Source organism: Lissotriton vulgaris, chromosome 12, assembly GCF_964263255.1.
Source record: "Lissotriton vulgaris chromosome 12, aLisVul1.2, whole genome shotgun sequence".
NCBI classification, from domain to species: Eukaryota; Metazoa; Chordata; class Amphibia; order Caudata; family Salamandridae; genus Lissotriton; species Lissotriton vulgaris.
This window is the reverse complement of record NC_141700.1, coordinates 22,371,308-22,393,077: the sequence shown is the minus strand read 5'-3', so window position 1 is coordinate 22,393,077 and position 21,770 is coordinate 22,371,308. Positions and strand designations below refer to the sequence as shown.

Genomic DNA, 21,770 nt, shown 5'->3' with positions numbered 1-21,770 from the left:
ATGGCCATGGGCCTGGTCACGATAATGTAGTTGTCGTAGTACATGGTCAACCTTGGCACATTAGAGTGCCTGCTCATTCTGAGTGTACCAGTGTATGGGTTAACAATGTCTCTTTGATGATTGTCGTGCTGCCACATGCAGGTGACACAGAAGTTGTCAGTGACAGTGATGGTGATGTCTGTAGCAGAGTTATGTCCTGGCAGGTGAGGTGGCATACAGGGTTGAAGGTGAGGAGGTACCTGACATTGTATACTTGCAGTGTTCAAGAGGAATAAACCTTTGTTCACAGTGTGTACCTGAGGCAGTCAAATGCAAACAGCGTACAGTCTGGTAGCCGTTGTGTCATGCGATGACCATTTCAATGTATGCTGCACAATGTCAAATATGCAATGCATGTGTTCCAAAATAATATATACAAATTCTACTTCTTTGTGACACAATTATGTTGTGATTGAAGTCATACATGTGGTAATGTGTGTCACTATGTGAAAAAAATAAATATTTACAAATGTGAAAGAGTAAAAAAAATGTTGTGCATTAATGTGTCAAACACTAACAATTGGTAGTGTCATGGGGGATAAATGTCTGAACTATTATTTGGATAGGTGTACATCATGAGAAATATGGGGTAACATCACAGATTATGAACCAATGCTGTGTACTTAATTTTTGGCTATGATAAATGGTGTGTGCAGCACTCACAAATCTGACTCCATTGTGTGTGTTGTGGTTGTTCATAAAGGTATTGAATGCTTCAGGTCTGGGTGTGTGGTGACAAGGAAACTCAATCCATGTCCTCACTGAACTTTGAACAGTGTATTTAAAGTCTCCGCTGTGAAACACCTACTCTACAGTTGCAACATGCCAAGTATGAACAATGAATGAAATGGAATGTCATGACACGGCATGTTTTGGTATAATGTATGTGCCTTTTTGTACAAGAGTGTCACACCTGTTGTCCATGGGGGCACAATGTCAAACATTGGCAATTGTGGAGGGAGAGCTGTGAGTCAACAAATGCAGGACAGAACAATCAATGTCTCATGGTTGCAGGGATGTGTGTGTGAGTGTGTGCAGCAAAACATATAGAGGCCCATTCACAGAATGAACTCAAGACTCAATTCTAATCGTACTACTATATAGTAATTCACAGCATGCACTTACTACTTTTTCACATTCACACAATGAACATAATACTATTGGCATTCACAGAAGTAACGATTTTGCCTAAAGTGTCTCTGAAGACAGACTTAAGATAGAGTAAAGGCAAAATCCTAACTCCTGTGAATACCAAAAGTACTAAGTTCATTATGTGAATGCCCAAAGTACTAAGGGCCTTATTTATGAAGGCCTTGCGCCGCCGGTGCGTCACTTTTTCCCATGTAAAATGTGACGCACCGGCGGCGCAAGGCCTTCATAAATAAGGCCCTAAGTGTATGCTATCAACACCAAAAAAGTATCAAGTTTACTATTGAGTTTCAAGTTTGTTTAGCAAATCCGGAACACATTGAGGGAAGTCACACCTCAAAGATGTGTCCCAGTTCTCTGCAGCCTATGCAACCCTGCCTTTGTGTCACGTGAAAGGAATCCGCCAGCCAGGCTCACTACTCTGAGTCAATCACAATGCTGTGAAGTGTTGGTGTCACTTGTAATAGTAAGTGGGACAATACATGCTGGAATGTTGGCCATGTTTGCCATGGATCCAGAAATCCAGCCTCTATACCTAACATGGAAGTGGGTATTACTGCTCTGGTCATCATAAGTGGTACCTGAGTCACCTTGGCAATATGCACATGAGCCACATTATGTAATATGGCCCCTACCCACCCTCCCATGCCATGATGACACATAGCATTATCACATCAGTCACTCATCCCTTCGGTCTCCATAATAAGTCATTTCAGTTCTCTCATCTGAGCCCACAATCCACATATGGTCTATGAACTACCACTAAGGCCACCACCCCTGTGTTCATGTGTTCCCTCATCACTGAATATTGTAAGTCGCAATTAGCCTACTCCATGTCAGCCGCTGTGCAAGCCCACAGCAGACGGATGTACATGGTGTGCTGAAGCCACGCCTATGGGAAGTCCAAATGTGCCCATCTGGGTCTCAAATCCAATCATTTCCAGCAGCAACTGATATACAGTCATTCACTGATGCAGCTCAGCCAGCCTCCATGCACTTATACATGGAAAACATTTGAGAATGACAACAGGCCTTTCCAAACATGACCCACAGACATTGCACATGCCTACACTGCTGACAAACCTCTAACACCACCCTGGTGTCAAACACAGCCTACACCAACGTTACTGCAAGTGAAAGTCACACCTGGATACACAACTGTGCATACCACACCTCCACACTGTGCAAGCCTAACAAACAGCACTACAGGGACACGGCATGATAGAGCACTGATCTCTAAGAAGCAAGAGGCACCAGCAGATGCCTTTAGAAGAAATGTATAAACGCCAAGACACCTGGGGCCTTATTTATGAAGGACTTGTGCCGCCGGTGCGTCACTTTTTACATGGGAAAAAGTGACGCATCGGCGCCGCAAGTCCTTCATGAATAAGGCCCCTGAAATGTAAAACACATACATGGCCCCAATGAGGGAGAACCACAAAAAAACAATCCTACATAATGGAAATTCCTGCCAACTAGGCAAGGTCCTGCATTTATACAAGAACCTAGGCTGCAAAGCCACAGACATCACCCTGGCACTACAGACCTGTGATAAGTGTCCAACAAAGTTCACCATAAACAACAACAATTTCACTACAATAACTTTCCCGTACACATGAGATGCCACAGGCAGCACCACCCACACCTCTCACAACACAACAGCCATACTACCATACCCACCGGGACACCAGTCACAGCTCAATGCACACCCTCAAACATGAGATACAGCCACCTGTGGGATCAGTACAGCCCTGTCCTCATTATATCAACAACAGCACCAAGATCACCATATTCACAGCCACAGGTGACATCTCCACCCTCCGGGACCAGGAGCTGTGAGTGTGCTCCAACACAGACTAACAGCACACAGATTTGCCACACTACATGATGCAGGATTCTAAGGAACATTGCTCAACTGGGTCACTCACCCCACCAAGAGGTTCAAGGATCAGACTGACAACCTTCGCCTTCAAATGCACTTAATTCCAATGCTGAATGCAAGAGGGACCATCTATGTGTCTGACCCCTGTCAACATCAACAGGGCTGCCTCAGCACCATATGAAACCAAACACAGCCTCAACATTGTATCCATTGCTGATGACAGACTACTCATACTCTCTCACACCTAAGACTACACCAACTAAACACATGAAAAACAGTGAGGAATGCAGTACGTCCCAGTCTGCATCAACCACAGCTGCATGTAATCAAAATCAGAGAATACCGAATTCTGTGTCCTCGGAACAACTCCTTCAGCATGTGAAAACACATGTTGCATCTACCACTCTGATGGGAAGGGGCTGCCACTAAGTCTTGATGAGTCCTCTGAATGGGAGTAGGTCCTGGGTGTGCCGTAGATGGCCTGGGAGTGCAAGGTCTTGGCGGTGAGGTAGGACAGGGAACTGCTGCTGGATGTTGGTCATCAGATGCGGTGGACAGCGGTGAGGGGTAGGCTGGTGGAGTGGACGTGGCGTGTGGGGGTGTAGAAGGTGAGTCTGCTGCACATGTAGGGTTGCCCGGCCTAATGGAGTGCATTGTGTGTCTGGTTGTGGAGCTTCAAGCTGATCCACTTGCTGATGGGGAACCAGTGTAGGTCTCACATTTGGGGGATGATGTTGCTGCGGTGGGGGACGTTGACAATCAATGAGCCGTAAGTGCATTGGCTGTGTTGCAGTAGTAGTAGGTCTATTTCAGGGAATCCTGCCTACAGTGCATTGCAGTAGTCCAGTCTGCTGGTGCTCAGGGCCTGCGTCACAGTTATTTTTGTCTGGGGTGGGGATCCACTTGTGGATCCTGCATAGCATGTGGAGGCAGTTGTAGCATGAGGGGAAGATGGCGTTGACCTGCTCAGACATGGAGAGGGAGGAGTACTGGAAGTATTGTAAGTTGCGTGTATGGTCAGTGAGTGTTGTTGCTGTTCCCAGTGTGGTTGCGCGACAGGAGTAGTCCCAGGCTCAGGGTGTGGGTCCGAGGATGATGACCTGTGTCATCTCCAAGTACAGTTTCACACTGCTGCTCCTCATCCAGTTGGTGAGGGACTTCATTTCCACGTGGAGGTTTGTTCATGGTGTGTGTGGGTCCCTGGTGATGGAGTGCAAAATGCCACATGCACTTCCTACTGTGCTGGAATGTGTCCCCAATACACACCAACTAAACAGACATCAGGACATGCACTCAAGTAGAATGTTGCAAGTGTGCAAGCACTGTCTGCCCATGTGCCATGTTTTTTTGTAAAGTTCGTATCCATCAAATGATTAATGCCATGTCACTTTTTGTACACATGAGTGATGATGTGTCGCTTGAGCTTTGACATGTTGAAACACAGCAAAGTCAAAAATGGTAGATGACTCTAAATTGTGCATTTGTACACCACATGTCAGACATGATCATAAACCTACATCTACTTTTGATTTCAGGCCATGGTACACCTAATCTGGAGCTGGAAGCCATGTTTGAAACGGACAATGAGGGTGGTGAAAGTGTAACCAGTATGGGCCCAGAAATCATCCAGGACATAATCCAATCACTACAAACTCCCCCTCCACCCACAAGAAGGCAAAGCAGCCCAGTGGGATCTCCGGTTGGCCAACAGGGAAGCACTCCTATGCCACCTCCCACAACATCTGTGCCTCACCAGTCGCCAAACACACTAAATACATTTGAACAGCGTGTAGTGGATGTGCAGAGTCAGTTGGCACAGGAGGTGCGTAAGGGCATTGAGAGCATGGCAGGGACCCTAGAGGGAGTGCTCCGGTGCCTAACCTCAAATCCTGCCAGTGCGGAAACTGGTAGCACCACTGAAGCACCACCACGCACTTTGTTTGACGCCATGACAGAAATTTCAGAAGTCATGCAGCAGAGACACAGACTAATGCCCACCACAAGTGCCAGCTCTGAGGTGGCCAACACTCTGAAAGAAATACAGGACACCCTCAAGCAAATGACAGCCAAACAGGATGAATACCTCACTAAATTGGCTGACTATCAACGAGATGTGACAGCTGTGCTTGAGAGCCAGCAAATAATGCTGAATGCATTTATGCGATACCTGATGGGCATTGAACATGTTCCAGGTCCAACACCATCGACATCTGCAGTCCATGAAGTGGCTATGCCTACTGTGTCGACTGCCCCACTGGTCACACCATCAGCTGTGACAAACCCATCTGATGAAGATGAATCAGAAGATTTCCCAGTCCTCCGCAGAACAATGCGTTAGAAGCACATATTGACAGTGTTATATCTTTGTAATGATGTAATGTTCTATGGTTTCTGTGCTCACAGGATTCCAGAGTGTGGAATCCAGGGGGCAGTACACAGATAAACAGTTACTGTGAGAGTTGGTCCTTGGATCTCCCTGTGGTTGTTACTTTGAATAAACTACATTTTCTTCTACAATCCACTGTACTTCAAGTCATTACAGTCAGGAGTCGGATTTTCCTTCACGAGCAATTGTTGTCATCACAAACTACATGTTCCACAAACCCTGTGATCTGGGTGGAGTACATAAGGGTGGAACCTACGGAGAAAGACGTAGGATTAATTTTGTACCTGACCCGTAGGTGGAGTAGGAGGTTCATCCTTGGGAGTGCGTGTTCCTTGTGTTTCCTTGTCTTGGTCCTCTCTCCTGCTCCATGACCAACAGCATCAAGAGGTCCCTCCTAGACGCCACAGCAAAATCCACACAATCCTCAAAGTCGGTCACACTGCCAATCCATAGACAATATACATTGCTTCATTTCCAGAAACAATGTTCCACAACACACTAGCTGCCACACTCCACTATGGCATGCGGCAAGGTAATACACCACACTGGATTGTCTCCTCCCTTGCAGACCAGAGCAGATGATTCTGCATAACACATTTCACTGTACAACACACAGAGTACTGATGCTGAGTCCCTCAGTGACTGTCCATCAGTACCTTTGTCTACTATGTGTACATGGCCCCACTTGCTGATAACATCAGTGGACATGGACTCTGCATATTACCCTACGCCTAATACACCCAGCTCTGCCTCTCCCTCACCAAGGTACACAACATCACAGGACACAACCACAATGGATGCAAGATGTGGCAACGAGTATGTGCCTCAGCTGGACAAATCTCCATTTGTTGTCAAAAGAGGACATCACCCTCACAACAACCACTACCACATGGGACTATACCTGGGGGTACCCTGGGCTGGATAAACAGTTCACCACTCATATGTCTAACACAAACTATACATTGTACAGAACACATCCCTCACCCTGTCAGTATGGATACTAGTAGTATCCTCACCATAGTACTTCACCCTCTGCAAACTGTGCAAGAGCATCAAAATTATTGTCAACTGATGCATTGATTAGACCTGCCACACATCCATCTTCATCATCCGGTTCTATGTTAATGGCCTCAATATCAGTATCAAAAATACCCTCCGGACAAAATTGATTAACGTCCAGACAACCGTAGGTAGACGTTCCCAGTGGCTCACATGATTATACCACTACCGCCAGCACATACAGGAGCACTACTGCATCCACACCCATACAGATATACTGACACTAAAGGAGTTCACACACGCCTACACAGTCAGCCACAACCCTGGGCAAGCAAACCTCTACCAATGAATCTGCTTCTAGGCCCACAAGACATACGTCTGCAATACAGACCTAGCCATGGTCACATTTCCCTGCATTTACATAGCCAGCTTGTTAACCAGCTTTCTTTTCCACTTGCAGGAAAGACGTGGGTCATACTGGCCCTCAGCATTGTGAAACACTGCAAACATTGAGCTACAGTCTCAATACCAGGTGGCCCAATTAATGACGGCCATTGTGCCATCTGACCCTCACTTGTTGTGACGTTGTGTGACGCCTAACCCTGCCTAATAGTCATCATCCATCACCAAGGCACATGGTCATGCGATAATGCAGCATGCATCAAATCTGACCCTTACACGCCTTGTTCTGCGTTACAGGCACGTGCAATGGGTGTTGCTGGGTGCCTTGCCAACAACATCCATTTGCTGTTCACACTGGCCCAGATGTAATACGAACATGAAATGGTAAGCTTTGTCCAGAAATACACTGACCCAAGGCAGGCTTGACGAAGGCTCAATGTTGAGAATTATGAAGAAGTCTACTTGTCTCACCTTTATCACACAATGCAGTACATATTGTAAGAGGAAGAGCCCGTTGTGATGATTGATTAACTGAGAGGTGTCCGTTCATGTACAAGTCTGATGGTCCCCGCAAGGCAGACACACTTGCCCCATTGTGCAAAGGTGACTGCGTTAGCGAAGAACAGTACATTGTACAACAGTGATGGTGACAACAACAGGACTGCGCTGTATCTTGCAGACATGGCACGGTCCTGCCCTCCCTCCTGCAAAAGGGTAGCGCAACTGGAAGGGCTGCTGTGCTCCACTATGGAGAAACGTAATGAAAGACGTCCCACAATCTTTACACATGATTGTTGTTCACATGGGCTCACCTGAGACGCATTAGCTAAAGTCCCTCAAGGGTGAGTATTGGCCTGTATGAATTAGTGATAGTGTAAGAACAACTGGCTTAGAATAGCCAACACGTAATGGTAATCTCAGATATGAGATCATTGTTGACATTCCTTGTCCAGCAAGGATAACGCTCACCCAGAACTTATTTCACAACTTCATATGCCTACAAGTCAGAGTCATTGTGAAAGATAAATATGATTTATTTGCAAAAATAGTTCACACTAAATAAAATCTATGCTAAACTACACTACACTTATCAAAACTATAAATCACATCCTAAACTAAGCTAATCTAAGGCGCTAACATCTACACTTATCTTGTCTAACTTATCCTATACCTACCTCACACATACTACACAGCACACAGATGACCCCCCACCCCCTATTCAACAATCACACATCAGGCACACATACACTTAATCTAAACACATACTAATTAACCTAACTAAACAAGTATATATTTTTTTTGATTTTTTAAATTTTTTTACACATTTAACATACACTATACATCAACCCCCCACCCACTCCTAATAACTTAACACTTATCCTAACACTATTCCTAAGTACTAAAACTATCCTAATAAATATCTGACTAGTTTAACATTTAAACAACAACAAGGTCCGTAACTTGACAGGTGGTATACCATGTCATCACCAACCACAGTTCTGCAATGTCGTTATTCCTGTTCGTCCATTGCAGCAATGGTGGCCTTCAGCTCAGCAACCATGGACAACAGGGTGGCCAGCTGCAGCTGCATGCCCGCAACCTGCAAAGTCAACTCCTTTTGACCCTTTTCAAAAGTGTCCATCTTGGCCTCTATTTTGTCTATCTTGGCCATCAGGAGCACACCGTCAATATCAGCCTGCGCACAAGCCTGTTTAGGTGGGGCTACTGCAGCTCCACCTGTCATTGTCCCAAGGGCCTGTGCAATGTTGGTTCCTGATTGAGGATGAGTGCTTGTCACTGGGCCCAGATTAGAGGCATGTCCAGATGTGGAACAACCTGCAGATTGACTATCCATTTGGGGGTCTACATCTGCATGTGAGCCAGTTGCTGGTCCAGACTCAATGTGTGACCTTTTCCCCTTTAGATTCCTGCTCCGCTTTTTGCATGGGGAAGTGGGAGTTGGTGATCTCCAGGCCCCTTCAGCACGTGAAGCATCATGTCGGCGTCCCATCTGTCGGAATGCACGACCAACATTGCGAATGTGTCTGTATCTTTCCAGACGGATGCGATACTGCCTCTCCTCATCTTGTGACATGTTGTCTGTAATGGAGCAATGACATCCACATCAGTCTGCACTTACACATTGACACCTGTACACATGCACATTATGCGATCTTCAGAACATTTTGGCAAGGGCCTATCGTTAACAGGGCATCTATTTCAAAGCATGGGGTCATCATCATCGATTGTCATACACAGGGATGCTAAGTGATGTTGCGTAATACCTAAGATGATAATCACTGTAGATGACATGTAAGGCATCAATACATATGAGATGGTACATTCAAATACATTTGTCCTGGGCATGAACCCAATGCCCCCCATTCACATATGCAAGCTCCTTCTCAACATGATGCAAGAGCATCTGTGTGCAGGCAAGTTATCTCTCGGCATTGTAATTTGACACTTCATACGCAGATACAAAGCAAGGTATAGGGACCATCAGCACTGTATGCTGCACAAGGCAACACACATGTGAAAAGCACCATGTAAACAAAACATGGGCACATTAGCATTGTATTGGAAGGAGAAACACAGGTGTGCACTGCAATAGATTTTGGGACTGACTCCTATCATGTGACTCTTGTACATGGGGTGCTGCTTGGTAGTAAATATGTGGTGTGTTTTCACACAAGGCAACACACACTGCACAACACTTCCATGGTAGACGCTTCTTGACAGGGGACAACATATACACAGCATCAAGGGCTGGTATGTGGATTGACTATGCATGATCATTGATGCAATGCACATTTTAGCACATGTACATCATACCATATCAACTACTGATGTCAATAGGGAATTGTGCCGGTGACCCTTTCAGTAGCATAGGTAAGTGCATGACTGTTGTGCTAATTAATGATGGACTTGCAGCACTGTTCCATCCCTATTACAATGGCAAGTACTGACACATGTGGGGCACAAGCAAGTTGAACTTGTAGGAGGAATATCTATGTACTACTACAATGAGCATGTCTCATGTAGCCATGGTATGAATACACTGACTGTCACGTACCCCAAGGGTCCTTGCTCAGCACAACAGTCTTCGACATCTCCATGAGCACACTTGCCACCATTGCATACACACACCACCACAACATAATATCCAATGCCAATAACACCCATCTGGTACTGTGCCTCACCCAAGACCCAGCCACAACCAAACACAACCAACATGAAGGAAAGATAGCCACTGCAGAATGGAAGAAGGTCAGTCAGCAGATACTGTAGACACACAATACAGAGGTTCTCAGCCTTGGCTAATCAACTAGCGCCAGGGACGCCGCCTATTGGTCAACAACAATGGTGACTGCAACAACACCCACGGACCATACACCCCACTTGGGATTTTTCAAGGTCTACTCACTCACAACTAACAAACAAGTGGACATCATGTCATCCTTCTGAATTTTCACCCTGCGCATGGTCCAATAGATATTCAGGTGGATCACCATGGGAACGTGTGAGACGGTCAGCCAGGCCATCATCGACACCCAACTGTACAAGGGGAATGCCCCATACACAGGAATCAATGCCAGACTTCACTTACAACTACTACCCATAGTGAAAGCATCGGCACAACTCATCTACGACGTCCTTCATCACTGCAGCATTTCTACAGGCCAAAATGACCAACACTGGATCACCCTCAACACAAGGATCACGTTGAGGCTCCTCACACACACACACACGCACACACACATGACATGGGCCCAGAATGACTCCTCAAGGGGCTCTTGTTCTCTGATCCTACCGGCCACCTCTGCTCCACCAGCCTCCCACTAGCCACCATACCAAGGATTGACTGCTCCACCACTGGAGGTAGATCACCCTCCTACCTGGCCACAAAGACATGAAACACCCTTGGGGCACAACTACGACAGACCAGGACCATCTTACCTTCATTTAATAACTGAAGACCTAACTATTTCATGAGTAGCAGCACACCCCCTCCCTTCAGTGACTTGAGACCCTCACACCTGAGTACGGTGCTCTATGGAGGGCTAGATGTATTTTTTGAATGTGGTCTATTTTTGTGTGATGTATACCTACAGCAGCACAATTAGTGTTACTGTGTACCATGCACACTGTAACACCTCATACATGTGACCCTAATATTTGTGTTCATGCATTTCCACATGGTGCCATTGAGTCATTGACACTTCCATGCACATGTGATGTGTAAACAGGATGCATGCAAGAATGATGCATTTCGACTGTCTGCATACATGTCATGCATGAGGAGACATTGTAAGCATACAGACAAAGATAGTAATGATTTCACACTCACCAGTGGCCTTAGGATCCTTGAAGGACTCCACCTCTTCCCTTGTGTATGGTGGTGGCCCACCTACAAGTGAAAGACAATATACCAGAATGTCAGCATATGCAGCATATTTCCACACAGTACAGACATTACATGAGAGTCAGTTGTATCCTCAAGATTGGTTTACGTGCGTCCCATGAGTCAACGTACATCAGACAACAGTTTATGGCTAACTGCTTCACATGTGAAGCACACTCTTGCACTGCATGTATTACACACATGTGATCCCTTGTTTGTGTTGTCACATTGAGATGGCATTTGCTAAAAATCTGCACACTAGGTCCATTGAGAAAATATGTCATTGTCATGTCGATGTATGTGATTGTGCTTTGAAGAATGTATTTAAACCATATGGGATACCTTCCTGTACATCAATGGTCAAACTGCATACACATGTGTTGTTGTGTGCTGCACAATGCAGCTGCACACAGGTAAATATGACATACATGGATACATTTATACTTCACTCTCTGTGGCGCCTCACTTACACCTCCCCAGGGCAGGCATGTGCTTTTTGCGCTGCCTCACACTCGTACATCTCTGGCCTTATCTTCATAGGTCTTGCGCCGCCAGAGCGTTACTTTGACACATGTTAATGAGTGTTGCTGCGGCGCCAGAAGGCCTTCATTACAGAGGGCCCTGGTGCATTGACTAAGGTCCATGGATGTTGGTGTGAAGATGGCAAAGAACACACATTGCACGCCCTTTTGACACATAACAATGCATTGAAAGTGCTGACCTTTATCATGCATCATTATGCCTCAATGAGCGGCATAGTCCAGCATGGTGAAGATCAATTTTGCTTGTGCGTTACCACTACGTCAGTAGAGGCCATGTGTATCATGCCTTTTGTGAATTGCTAAGTCTGACAATTGCAGGATTTTGCCGTTGGAGCATTTCAAACTGACTACGTCCATGGCTTAGGATGTATGACACATTTTGCATTTACGGAATTTGAACATTTTTGTGAACAACAATTTGCCATAGCATGTTGGTACTTGCAAATTTGCTATTAGTTATGTGCTATGGGCCTCATTTATGACTTTTTGCCGTAGGGAAGCGTAGCAGGCCTTCCAGCTGCGCTTCCCTATGGCAAAAGAAAAGGGCAGAAATGCACCATATCTATTAGATACGGCGCATTCCTGTCCTTTTCCCCTGTGCTGGTGCACAATGTGCTGCCTGCGCCAGCACAGGCACCCTTGCACAATGGTGCAAGGGTGGCTGCGTTGCAGGGAAGATCATTTTTGTACAGGAAGGTAAACCTTTCAGTACAAAAATAAGCACAAGAGCCTTTTCCTCTTTTTATGTGTGCTGCAGAATGCAGCACACATGGAAAAAGGAAATACGAGGAGAAATAATGACATTTCTCCCAGTTGCGCATCCCTTACGCCTCCCCTGGGGAGGCGCAAGCTTTTGGCACTGCTTCAGAGGTACGATTTCTGGTACATGTGGGGCAGTGTCAAAAGGGCATGGTTGTTGCTGGGAACGCCCCCAGCAACACCCATTGCACGCCCCTTTAACGCAGAACACTGCGTTACAGGGACTGATATTTATCAGGCAGCAGTACGCCACCAAGACTGGCGTACTGCTGCCTGATATATACCACGCAGGCTTCTGCGCCACAGAACATCATGAAAAGTGATTTTTCTATGGCGCAAGGGGCCGCGTTAATGATGGCCTATGTATGTGTTATTTTTGTGTATCAAATCATGTTTCAGATGTCGCTAATTGACAACAACCTGTATTTGATGGTAAGTAGCTATTTTAGGTAAATATGCTCCATTGCACTTTTTTGAAGGTGCCAGGTGATGCACACACATGGCCATAGTGCATGTATGTGCACCATATGCACACACATCATTATGATGGGTCCAGCAGGGTTTTTTTGAGAAACACCTGCACCCTTTGGAGAAATCACAATGGCTGATTTGCTATTACAGTATTTATTGAAAAGTGATTCCTATGTCCCTCCTGGGCCATGGGAATGAATTTTGATTGATCCCTTACTTACATATTAGAAAATGCAAAGTAGCAACTATGGGAGATTATCGTATTCCTACAAAGTAGTGATTTTTCTTTATACATACCATTTTGCTAAGAAAAAAAAGCAATTACATTAGAACCTACATTTATTTGTTTAGAAAGGGTTTGTTGATAGATATGGCCCTATGTCTGACTTTACAGGGGCACAAGGGGATCATCAGTGAGGCCCCTGTGGTTTGACATTTGGTTTGCTTTACCTTAGGATACCGTTGTGAATACATAAAATAAATATATATTGACTTACCAATTGTTCCATCAACCTCAATGCCAAGGTGGTCCAGGAGATCCTGCTCACGGTTAATGAGGTCTGCCCACCGGTGTTTGTACTGTCTGAGAGTCCGGTCCACTCCAAACATTCGCAACATCTGGTACCGGACCCTCTCCCACCTGAGCTTCCTTTCTTGGGTTGGGTAACCCTGCACTACCCTGCCTCCACTCCCAATCATATTTGGGAGGTAGTGGAGTATCAGCCACAGTAGCCCCCCATACTCCTTCTCACTGAGGTTCCGAGACCTGGGTGGCATTGTGACAAAGCACAAGCCACGCTGTGTAAATGCCACAAATAAAATTTTGCTGGCACAGAAATACAAAAAGTACACAATTTCTCCACTTAACAGTACACTACTCCCCCTATTCCTAACTATGTAACAACCCCTAAACAGAACAGTAATCCCCCTATGAAAAAAGTTCTAAAAACCCCTAAACAGACAGACACCCCTTGACACACAAGACACAGTTAGACAATACACAACACTACAGCCACTATTTGGACACACTTACCAAGACACACACTGTAAAACAACTGCAGGACAGGACAAAACTCTCAAGCACTTTCCAAACACACTCCTACACCTCTCAGAGACTACAAAGGAGTGAAATAGAAAGTGAAAGTATCATATAACTTCCTGTTTGTGAGCAGGGCAGGCTGGGAGGCTAGGTACATCATTTCCTGTTGCGATGCGACTCGTTTCCGCAAATGCGACATTTTTTGACATGCGAACATTACCGATTTCTGTCGCATCGTTATTTTAAGCATGGTACACTAATAATACATTTTCCCTTACGGTGCGACCTGTTATCGTGGGAGCGTCATTATTGTGATGCGACCAAATCATTATTGTGTCGCATCGGTATTTGAAGCATGGGTGACTGATGCCATATATTTCCCTTACGGTGCGACCTGTTATCGTGGGAGCGTCATTATTGTGATGCGACCAAATCATTATTGTGTCGCATCGGTATTTGAAGCATGGGTGACTGATGCCATATATTTCCCTTACGGTGCGACCTGTTATCGTGGGAGCGTCATTATTGTGATGCGACCAAATCATTATTGTGTCGCATCGGTATTTGAAGCATGGGTGACTGATGCCATATTTTTCCATGAAGGTGCGACCAGTTGCAGTAGAAGCGTCACTATTGGCATGCGACTGAAACCTATTTATGTCGCATCGCTGATTAGACGCCGGGTACACTGATGACATATTTTCCCTTACGGTGCGACCTGTTATCGTGGGAGCGTCATTATTGTGATGCGACCAAATCATTATTGTGTCGCATCGGTATTTGAAGCATGGGTGACTGATGCCATATTTTTCCATGAAGGTGCGACCAGTTGCAGTAGAAGCGTCACTATTGGCATGCGACTGAAACCTATTTATGTCGCATCGCTGATTAGACGCCGGGTACACTGATGACATATTTTCCCTTACGGTGCGACCTGTTATCGTGGGAGCGTCATTATTGTGATGCGACCAAATCATTATTGTGTCGCATCGGTATTTGAAGCATGGGTGACTGATGCCATATTTTTCCATGAAGGTGCGACCAGTTGCAGTAGAAGCGTCACTATTGGCATGCGACTGAAACCTATTTATGTTGCATCGCTGATTAGACGCCGGGTACACTGATGACATATTTTCCCTTACGGTGCGACCTGTTATCGTGGGAGCGTCATTATTGTGATGCGACCAAATCATTATTGTGTCGCATCGGTATTTGAAGCATGGGTGACTGATGCCATATTTTTCCATGAAGGTGCGACCAGTTGCAGTAGAAGCGTCACTATTGGCATGCGACTGAAACCTATTTATGTCGCATCGCTGATTAGACGCCGGGTACACTGATGACATATTTTCCCTTACGGTGCGACCTGTTATCGTGGGAGCGTCATTATTGTGATGCGACCAAATCATTATTGTGTCGCATCGGTATTTGAAGCATGGGTGACTGATGCCATATTTTTCCATGAAGGTGCGACCAGTTGCAGTAGAAGCGTCACTATTGGCATGCGACTGAAACCTATTTATGTCGCATCGCTGATTAGACGCCGGGTACACTGATGACATATTTTCCATTACGGTGCGACCTGTTATCGTCAAAGCCGCATTATTGTCATGAGACCAAATCATTATTACGTGGCATTGTAAATTTGAAGCATGGCTGAGTGATGATATATTTTCTCCTCAAGGTGTGACCACTTTGACTAGATGCAACATTATTGTAATGTGTCACAATCTTCAGTAATGGGGCATTGAATTTTTTAATCTGTCAATGTTGTTGCATATATTAGCTGCTGTTTTTTTGATGTTGTGCAAAAGATGCATGTTTACGCTTAGCATGGAAGTGTCTCAACAGGGACAAACCATGTTAGCCTGCAGAAAATGTGTGTTTCAATATTCAGCTGAGTCAGACTAAGACATATGTTGACCATAGTCACTTTTGGGCCTTGTGTTATGTCACTTTTGTGCCTAGAGTCAGCAAAGCATGGGTCAGTTTCAGACTTATGCAGACCTAACGTCTCCCATCTCCCTCCTTTCTCAACATTAATGTAGGATCATGTTACCGGATGTCTATCACACTACATCGAATCCTCCTGTCACATGGAGCCCAATCAATGCGGCTTCAGACCTGCCCACTCAACAGAAGCAGTTATCTTGCCACTCTTGTACACACTCAGGGGCAACGCAGACGCAGGGTCCCCCCAAGCCCTCTTACTCCTGGACCTGTCGTCCGCATTCAACACGGTGGACCATTACATCCTTCTCCACCTTGGAAGACATGCAGGCATCCAGGGACCCACTCTTGAGTGTGTAGAGTCCTTCCTAACTGGAAGGACTGAAATGGTCCGCCTGGGACCCTATAGTGTAACAAATACCCCCACGTCCTGTGGAGTCCCACAGGGCTCCTCCCATTCAACACTCCAGTTCAATCTATACCTTTGGGTGCTGATCCATTCTGTACAGAAATGGGACCTTATTGTGTATTACTACGCTGACGACTTACAGATCATCCTCTCGCTCAATTCACCTCCTGCCATCAAGACGTTCCACGCTGTCATGATCCACATCCAATTATGGATGTACCAGTACCTATTGCAGCTTGACCACGTTAAGACAGAGCTCCTCCTCCGTGGACTCAGTCATGGCCACTGTGGCCCTCAGTTCTGACCTCAGAGCTAGGTTCCCCCCCAGCCCTGGTAAAATCAGTCAAGGGTCTGGGAGTCATCATTGAGGCTGAACTGTCCCTCAGGCCACAAGTGGGTGCTCTACTTTCTTCCTCTATGTACCAGGTCCGGCAGATCGTTACAGTCAGTCACTTACTCCCTCCCACCGCACTTACCCAAGTGGTGTTCTCACTCGTGCTCTCACGCCTGGACTTCTGTGAGTCCATCATGTACGGTCTCCCACCATCCCTGCCACACCGCCTCCAAGTTGTCCAGATTCAAGCAGGCCGTCTAATTCACATTACACCCAGATGGCAATCAGCCAAACCTCTACTCCAGTCTTCACTGGCTCACAATAGATCAGAGGGCATCTTTTAAGGTGACGTGTCTCACATTCTAAGCCCTCCAGTGGTCCCGCTCCACGTTTCTCAATTATCTTATCTGCCCTCACCGCACAACACAAACACTCATATCAGCTCACCGTCATCTGGTAGTCACGCCCAATACCAAAACCCAGAATTTTGGTGGTTGCACATTTTGTCATCTGCCTCCTGGGCTTTGGGATCTCCTTTCTCTCTCCTTCAAATCCTCCCCTTCCCTTCTGGACTTGTGGTAATCGCTTCCAACACACATTTTCCCTTCCATGTGCTAACTCTCGGCCACTCACGCTTCCTTCCTCACTCACTCTGTCTTATGGCGGCAGCAAGCCTATGGTCTCTGTGCACTCTATGAATTTCACCTATGAGAAGGTTACATCACATAACGTTGCTTTTCTGCTTTGAGTCAGGAATGCATGTCTCAGATTCTGACGTTGTCAGACCTATCGTCACTTATGTGCGTGGAGTCAGGAATGCATGGGTCAGATACTGAGGTAGGCAGACCCAACGTCACTTTTGTGTGTTGAATCATGAATGAGGTTCTGAAGTATGATACACTAACTTCATTTATGTGCCTACCACATTTGTTTATTTGTGCAAACTGGTGTGAGCACTGAAGGCTACTTTTTGATGGATGGTCAGATTGTGACGCACACCCACTGTGTAACATGTTGATAGAAATTTGTAACATATTACTTATTTACTTTCATCATGACTTTGCAACATACAAGTACTTTGTTGTTATTTTTCCTGCTGTGTGATTTCATTATGTGGACTCCTCTTCACCAGTGCTTTATTAAATGTCTGCACCACAACATATGGATGCTAAATGTTGCTTTTTGACAATTGTGAATGTACAACCTAATTTATGACGTATTAGCGTATAATATTACTGCATGCATTCCTGCGGCACTTCCCTACAGCAAGCAAATAGGGTGTGAAGGTGGTGTGTCTATGACATATGGGAGATTCATGTGCTTTTGATGTGTGCTGACGCGCAATGGGCGGCCTGCATACCTGCAGTATGTTTGCTGTGTTGCATGGAGGAATACTTTTGTACAGGAAGGGTCACCTTCATACACATGTGCATTCATACCCTGCACACCGAGACACATGCACTATGGTGCCAGGGTACCTGTGTGAGCCAGACACTGGTGAGTGTCCGCATTGCAGGTGAAATTGCAAGCCAGTACAATGTAAATGGATGTGTGGGCTGATGTATGTCTGATGTCAGCCTCCAGACATGAGAGTTAGTGTAATGTATGAACTCCACATATGAGATTGTCATGCAAATTTCAGTGTGAATTATTGTCAATTAATCATGCACAAGGTACATAAGGTTGTGTGAAGTATTTTTATTTGTGCAAACACAAATGTAGATGCATGATGCGGATGTTATTAGTGACATTCTTAGAAAAAATTGCGCACTATCTGAGCACGTCTCCGGATGCCTGCTGCTGTGCTTGTATTTACAGGAGCATGGCCATCCTCCTGGTCATCCTGTGGCATTTCTGCATTCAAATCTGGATCATCGTCCCAGGGAACACGTGTGAGTACACAAATATTGTGCAGTATTGCACAGGCCAAAATAATTTTGCACACTGTCTCTGGTGAATAGAGCATGCGTCCACCAGACTTGTCCAGGCGCCGAAACCTGGCCTTGAGCAGGCCAAATGTTCTTTCCACAATGTTCCTGGTCCGGCTATGTGCTTGATTGTATGCAACTTCCTGTGGTGTCTGCGGATTTCCATACGGTGTCATCACCCACGGCTGAATGCCATACCCCTGGTCAGCTGTAATAGAATAAATGAGAAGGTACAATGAAAAGTTTGATATGGTTGGGGTAAAGTAGAGGCCATATGTTGTGGGTAATATTTCATTTGTCAGTGTCCATTGGGCATGGATGTTGCAGATAACACACCCAGGGACTCACATGCAAGACACCTTTGCAACATAGTTCTGCTGTGCAATGGACACGTATTTGGAATTGACAGGTAGTGTAGGCAAACCACTGATTTTAACTGCATATCATTCCATAACATATATTTATTTATTGAAGTAGATGAGTATGTAGTCCTCCTATGCATTTTGGCCAGGAGGCCCTTTGTCATGGAGCGTTCATATCCACGCATTGCAAGGACCGTTACGCGGCTGTTCTGAGACCGGTGTTCTGTTATGCTGGTCTTGGAACAGCCAAGTAGCAGTCCTTGCTACGCGTTGCTATGAACGCTCCTTGACAAAGGGGCTTGTAGAAAAGTATTTTTGCTATGGATTGATATGCTGTTGATATCATCGATAACCCACTCACTTGAATACTTGTGAATTGAAACAGAACTTGTATTACAACTTCTTTGATTCTTTTTCATGATCATGTACGGAGTGCCTCGCCAAGGGAATGTATTTGCAGTGGTTTGTGTACACTGCCTGTCTTGCACTTTTGTTGCTTTGACGGAAGCACCACCCTTGGGAGCACCCTCAGCTGAACAAGATTCTACATACTTCTTTTACTACCGCTGTGCACCACCCACATCCTTTTGTATTTTCTCAAATTTGGAAGGACATGCATTGACTCCCTATTTGCCTCTACATGACCGTGGGCCTCATTTATGAGGGACTTGCACCACTGGTGCGTGACCTTTTGCCATTTTGGTTTTGAGGCACCAGCAGTGCATGACCGTCATTAATTATGGCCCTTCTATTAATGTCTATGTATATGCTATTACATGGGTACTCACAAACTTTATATCGGGGCCAAATTTACAGTGTGGCTTGTGGCCGAGGGCCGCAGTGGTGGGGCCGGGGTCAGTGGGGGAGTGGCCGGGGCTAGAGCCACAAATACAAACTGACCATGAGGTTGGACACAGGCCGCAGCGACAGACGCCTTTGTCTACTGAGTGACCAGACCTGGCATACACATCTGTCACACTCACTCTCTCCCACTCTGTCTGTCTGTCTGTCTGTCTCCCTCCCTCCTCTCTCTCCATCTGTCTCACTGTCTGTCTCTCTCCCTCCCTCTCTCGACCTCTGTGTCTCTCCCTCTGTCTGCCTTCCTCTCTGTCACTCTCCCTCTCTGTCTCTCTCTGTCTCCTTCCCTTTCTGTCTCCCTCCCTCTATGTCTCTCTCTGTCTCATCCTCTCTGTCTCCTTCTCTCTGTCTGTCCCTGTCTGTGTCTGGGCCTGTCTCTGTCTGGCCCTCCTACCCCTCCCTCTGTCTCTCTGTCCTTGTGTCTATCTCTGTCTGTCTCTGCCGCTATCTGTCTATGTATGTCTGTTTCTTCCCCCATCTGTCTCTGCCCCATCTGTCTCTGCCCCCATCTGTCTCTGCCCCCATCTGTCTCTGCCCCCATCTGTCTCTGCCCCCTTCTGTCTCTGCCCCCTTCTGTCTCTGCCCCCTTCTGTCTCTGCCCCAATATGTCTCTGCCCCCATGTATCTGCCCCCATGTGTCTCTGCCCCTATCTGTCTCTGCCCCTATCTGTCTCTGCCTCTGTCAGTCTGTCCCTGTCTCTGCCTTTCTCTAGCCCTGCCCTTATCTGTCTCTCACACTATCTGTCTCTGACACTCTGCCCCTATCTGCCCCTCCCTCTATCTGCCTCTGCCTCTATCTGTCTCTGACACTCTGCCCCTATCTGCCCCTGTCTGCCCCTGCCCCTGTCTGCCCCTGCCCCTGTCTGCCTCTGCCCCTGTCTGCCTCTGCCCCTGTCTGTCTCTGCCCCTTCTGTCTCTCGGGTAGTGCACACATACTGTGTGTACACGTCCCCGTCACCAGCCCTGAGACAGCCTCCCCCCCTGTAATGTACAAGCCAGCTAGTTTTCTTTCAGAATTTGCTGCTTTGTAGGGTCTGTGTCCCACCACTTGTCACATCATGGCACCCCCAGCAGTGAGGCCAACGCCCCCTTGGCGCCAGTCAGCGGAGTATTTCAGGGCTCTTTGCAAGACCATTTAATTGTTAATGAGGCCTTGTTGATTTTGATCTCTTCTTAGCGCCCCTGCATCTCCACCCTATGCCTGAAATCACCCGGCCCCCATAAATCAACAACCGGTGGTGTTTGCAGACACTTTTGAATGAATTTAAATTTAACAGAGGTACATGTCTGCAAGGTCCGCGGGCCGCACAGGAAGGCTTGCCGGACCGCAGTGAAAGGCTTGCTGGGCTGCTGACGGCCCACCGCCCGTACTATGGGTACCTGTGTGCTAGTACAACATTTTTACATCCTGAACCTCATTTATGCATCATTACAGCAATATTAGCAGCATGGTAGCATGGATGGTGCATTGTATCATAGTCTTTTGCTTACCTACAAGTAGTCCATTTCCATACTGGCCATTCTTGAAACGATCATTTATGATGCAGTTCCTGAAGATGAACGCATCATGGACACTGCCAGGGTATTTTGCCAGCACATTCGTAAATAGTCCACGGTGATCCACGATGGCCTGTACATTAATTGAATAGGTGTGTTTCCGATTGATGTACAAATGTGCAGTTGCTGCTGGGGGAACAAATTGCACATGCGTACAGTCCATGGCACCCAGCACATGGGGTAAGCCTGCTATGGCATAAAATCCTTGTTTTATCTCCATCTGCTCTTGTGCATTGTTGGGAAAATGGAGGTAGCGGGGTGTGAGATGGATGATGGCATCCAGGACAGTTGGTAGGAAT

The 21,770-nt window shown here is 46.3% G+C and overlaps 1 protein-coding gene across 2 annotated transcripts in view; it reads left to right on the top strand.

Annotated features, from left to right (window-relative positions):
- Positions 1 to 5,587, top strand: part of LOC147673095 (uncharacterized) — a 152,415-nt gene extending 146,828 nt beyond the window's left edge. The window contains exon 3 of one of the 2 annotated variants that reach the window (XR_015302597.1): positions 4,606 to 4,733. Coding sequence is in view for 1 of the 2 variants with exons in the window: in XM_086946796.1 (XP_086802922.1) it covers positions 4,606 to 5,408 (803 nt within the window). In the remaining variant the exon portion in view is untranslated. Of the gene's footprint in view, positions 1 to 4,605 lie in introns of both variants that reach the window. The other variant, XM_086946796.1, reaches the window with a different exon arrangement.
- The last annotated feature ends 16,183 nt before the right edge of the window (positions 5,588 to 21,770 follow it).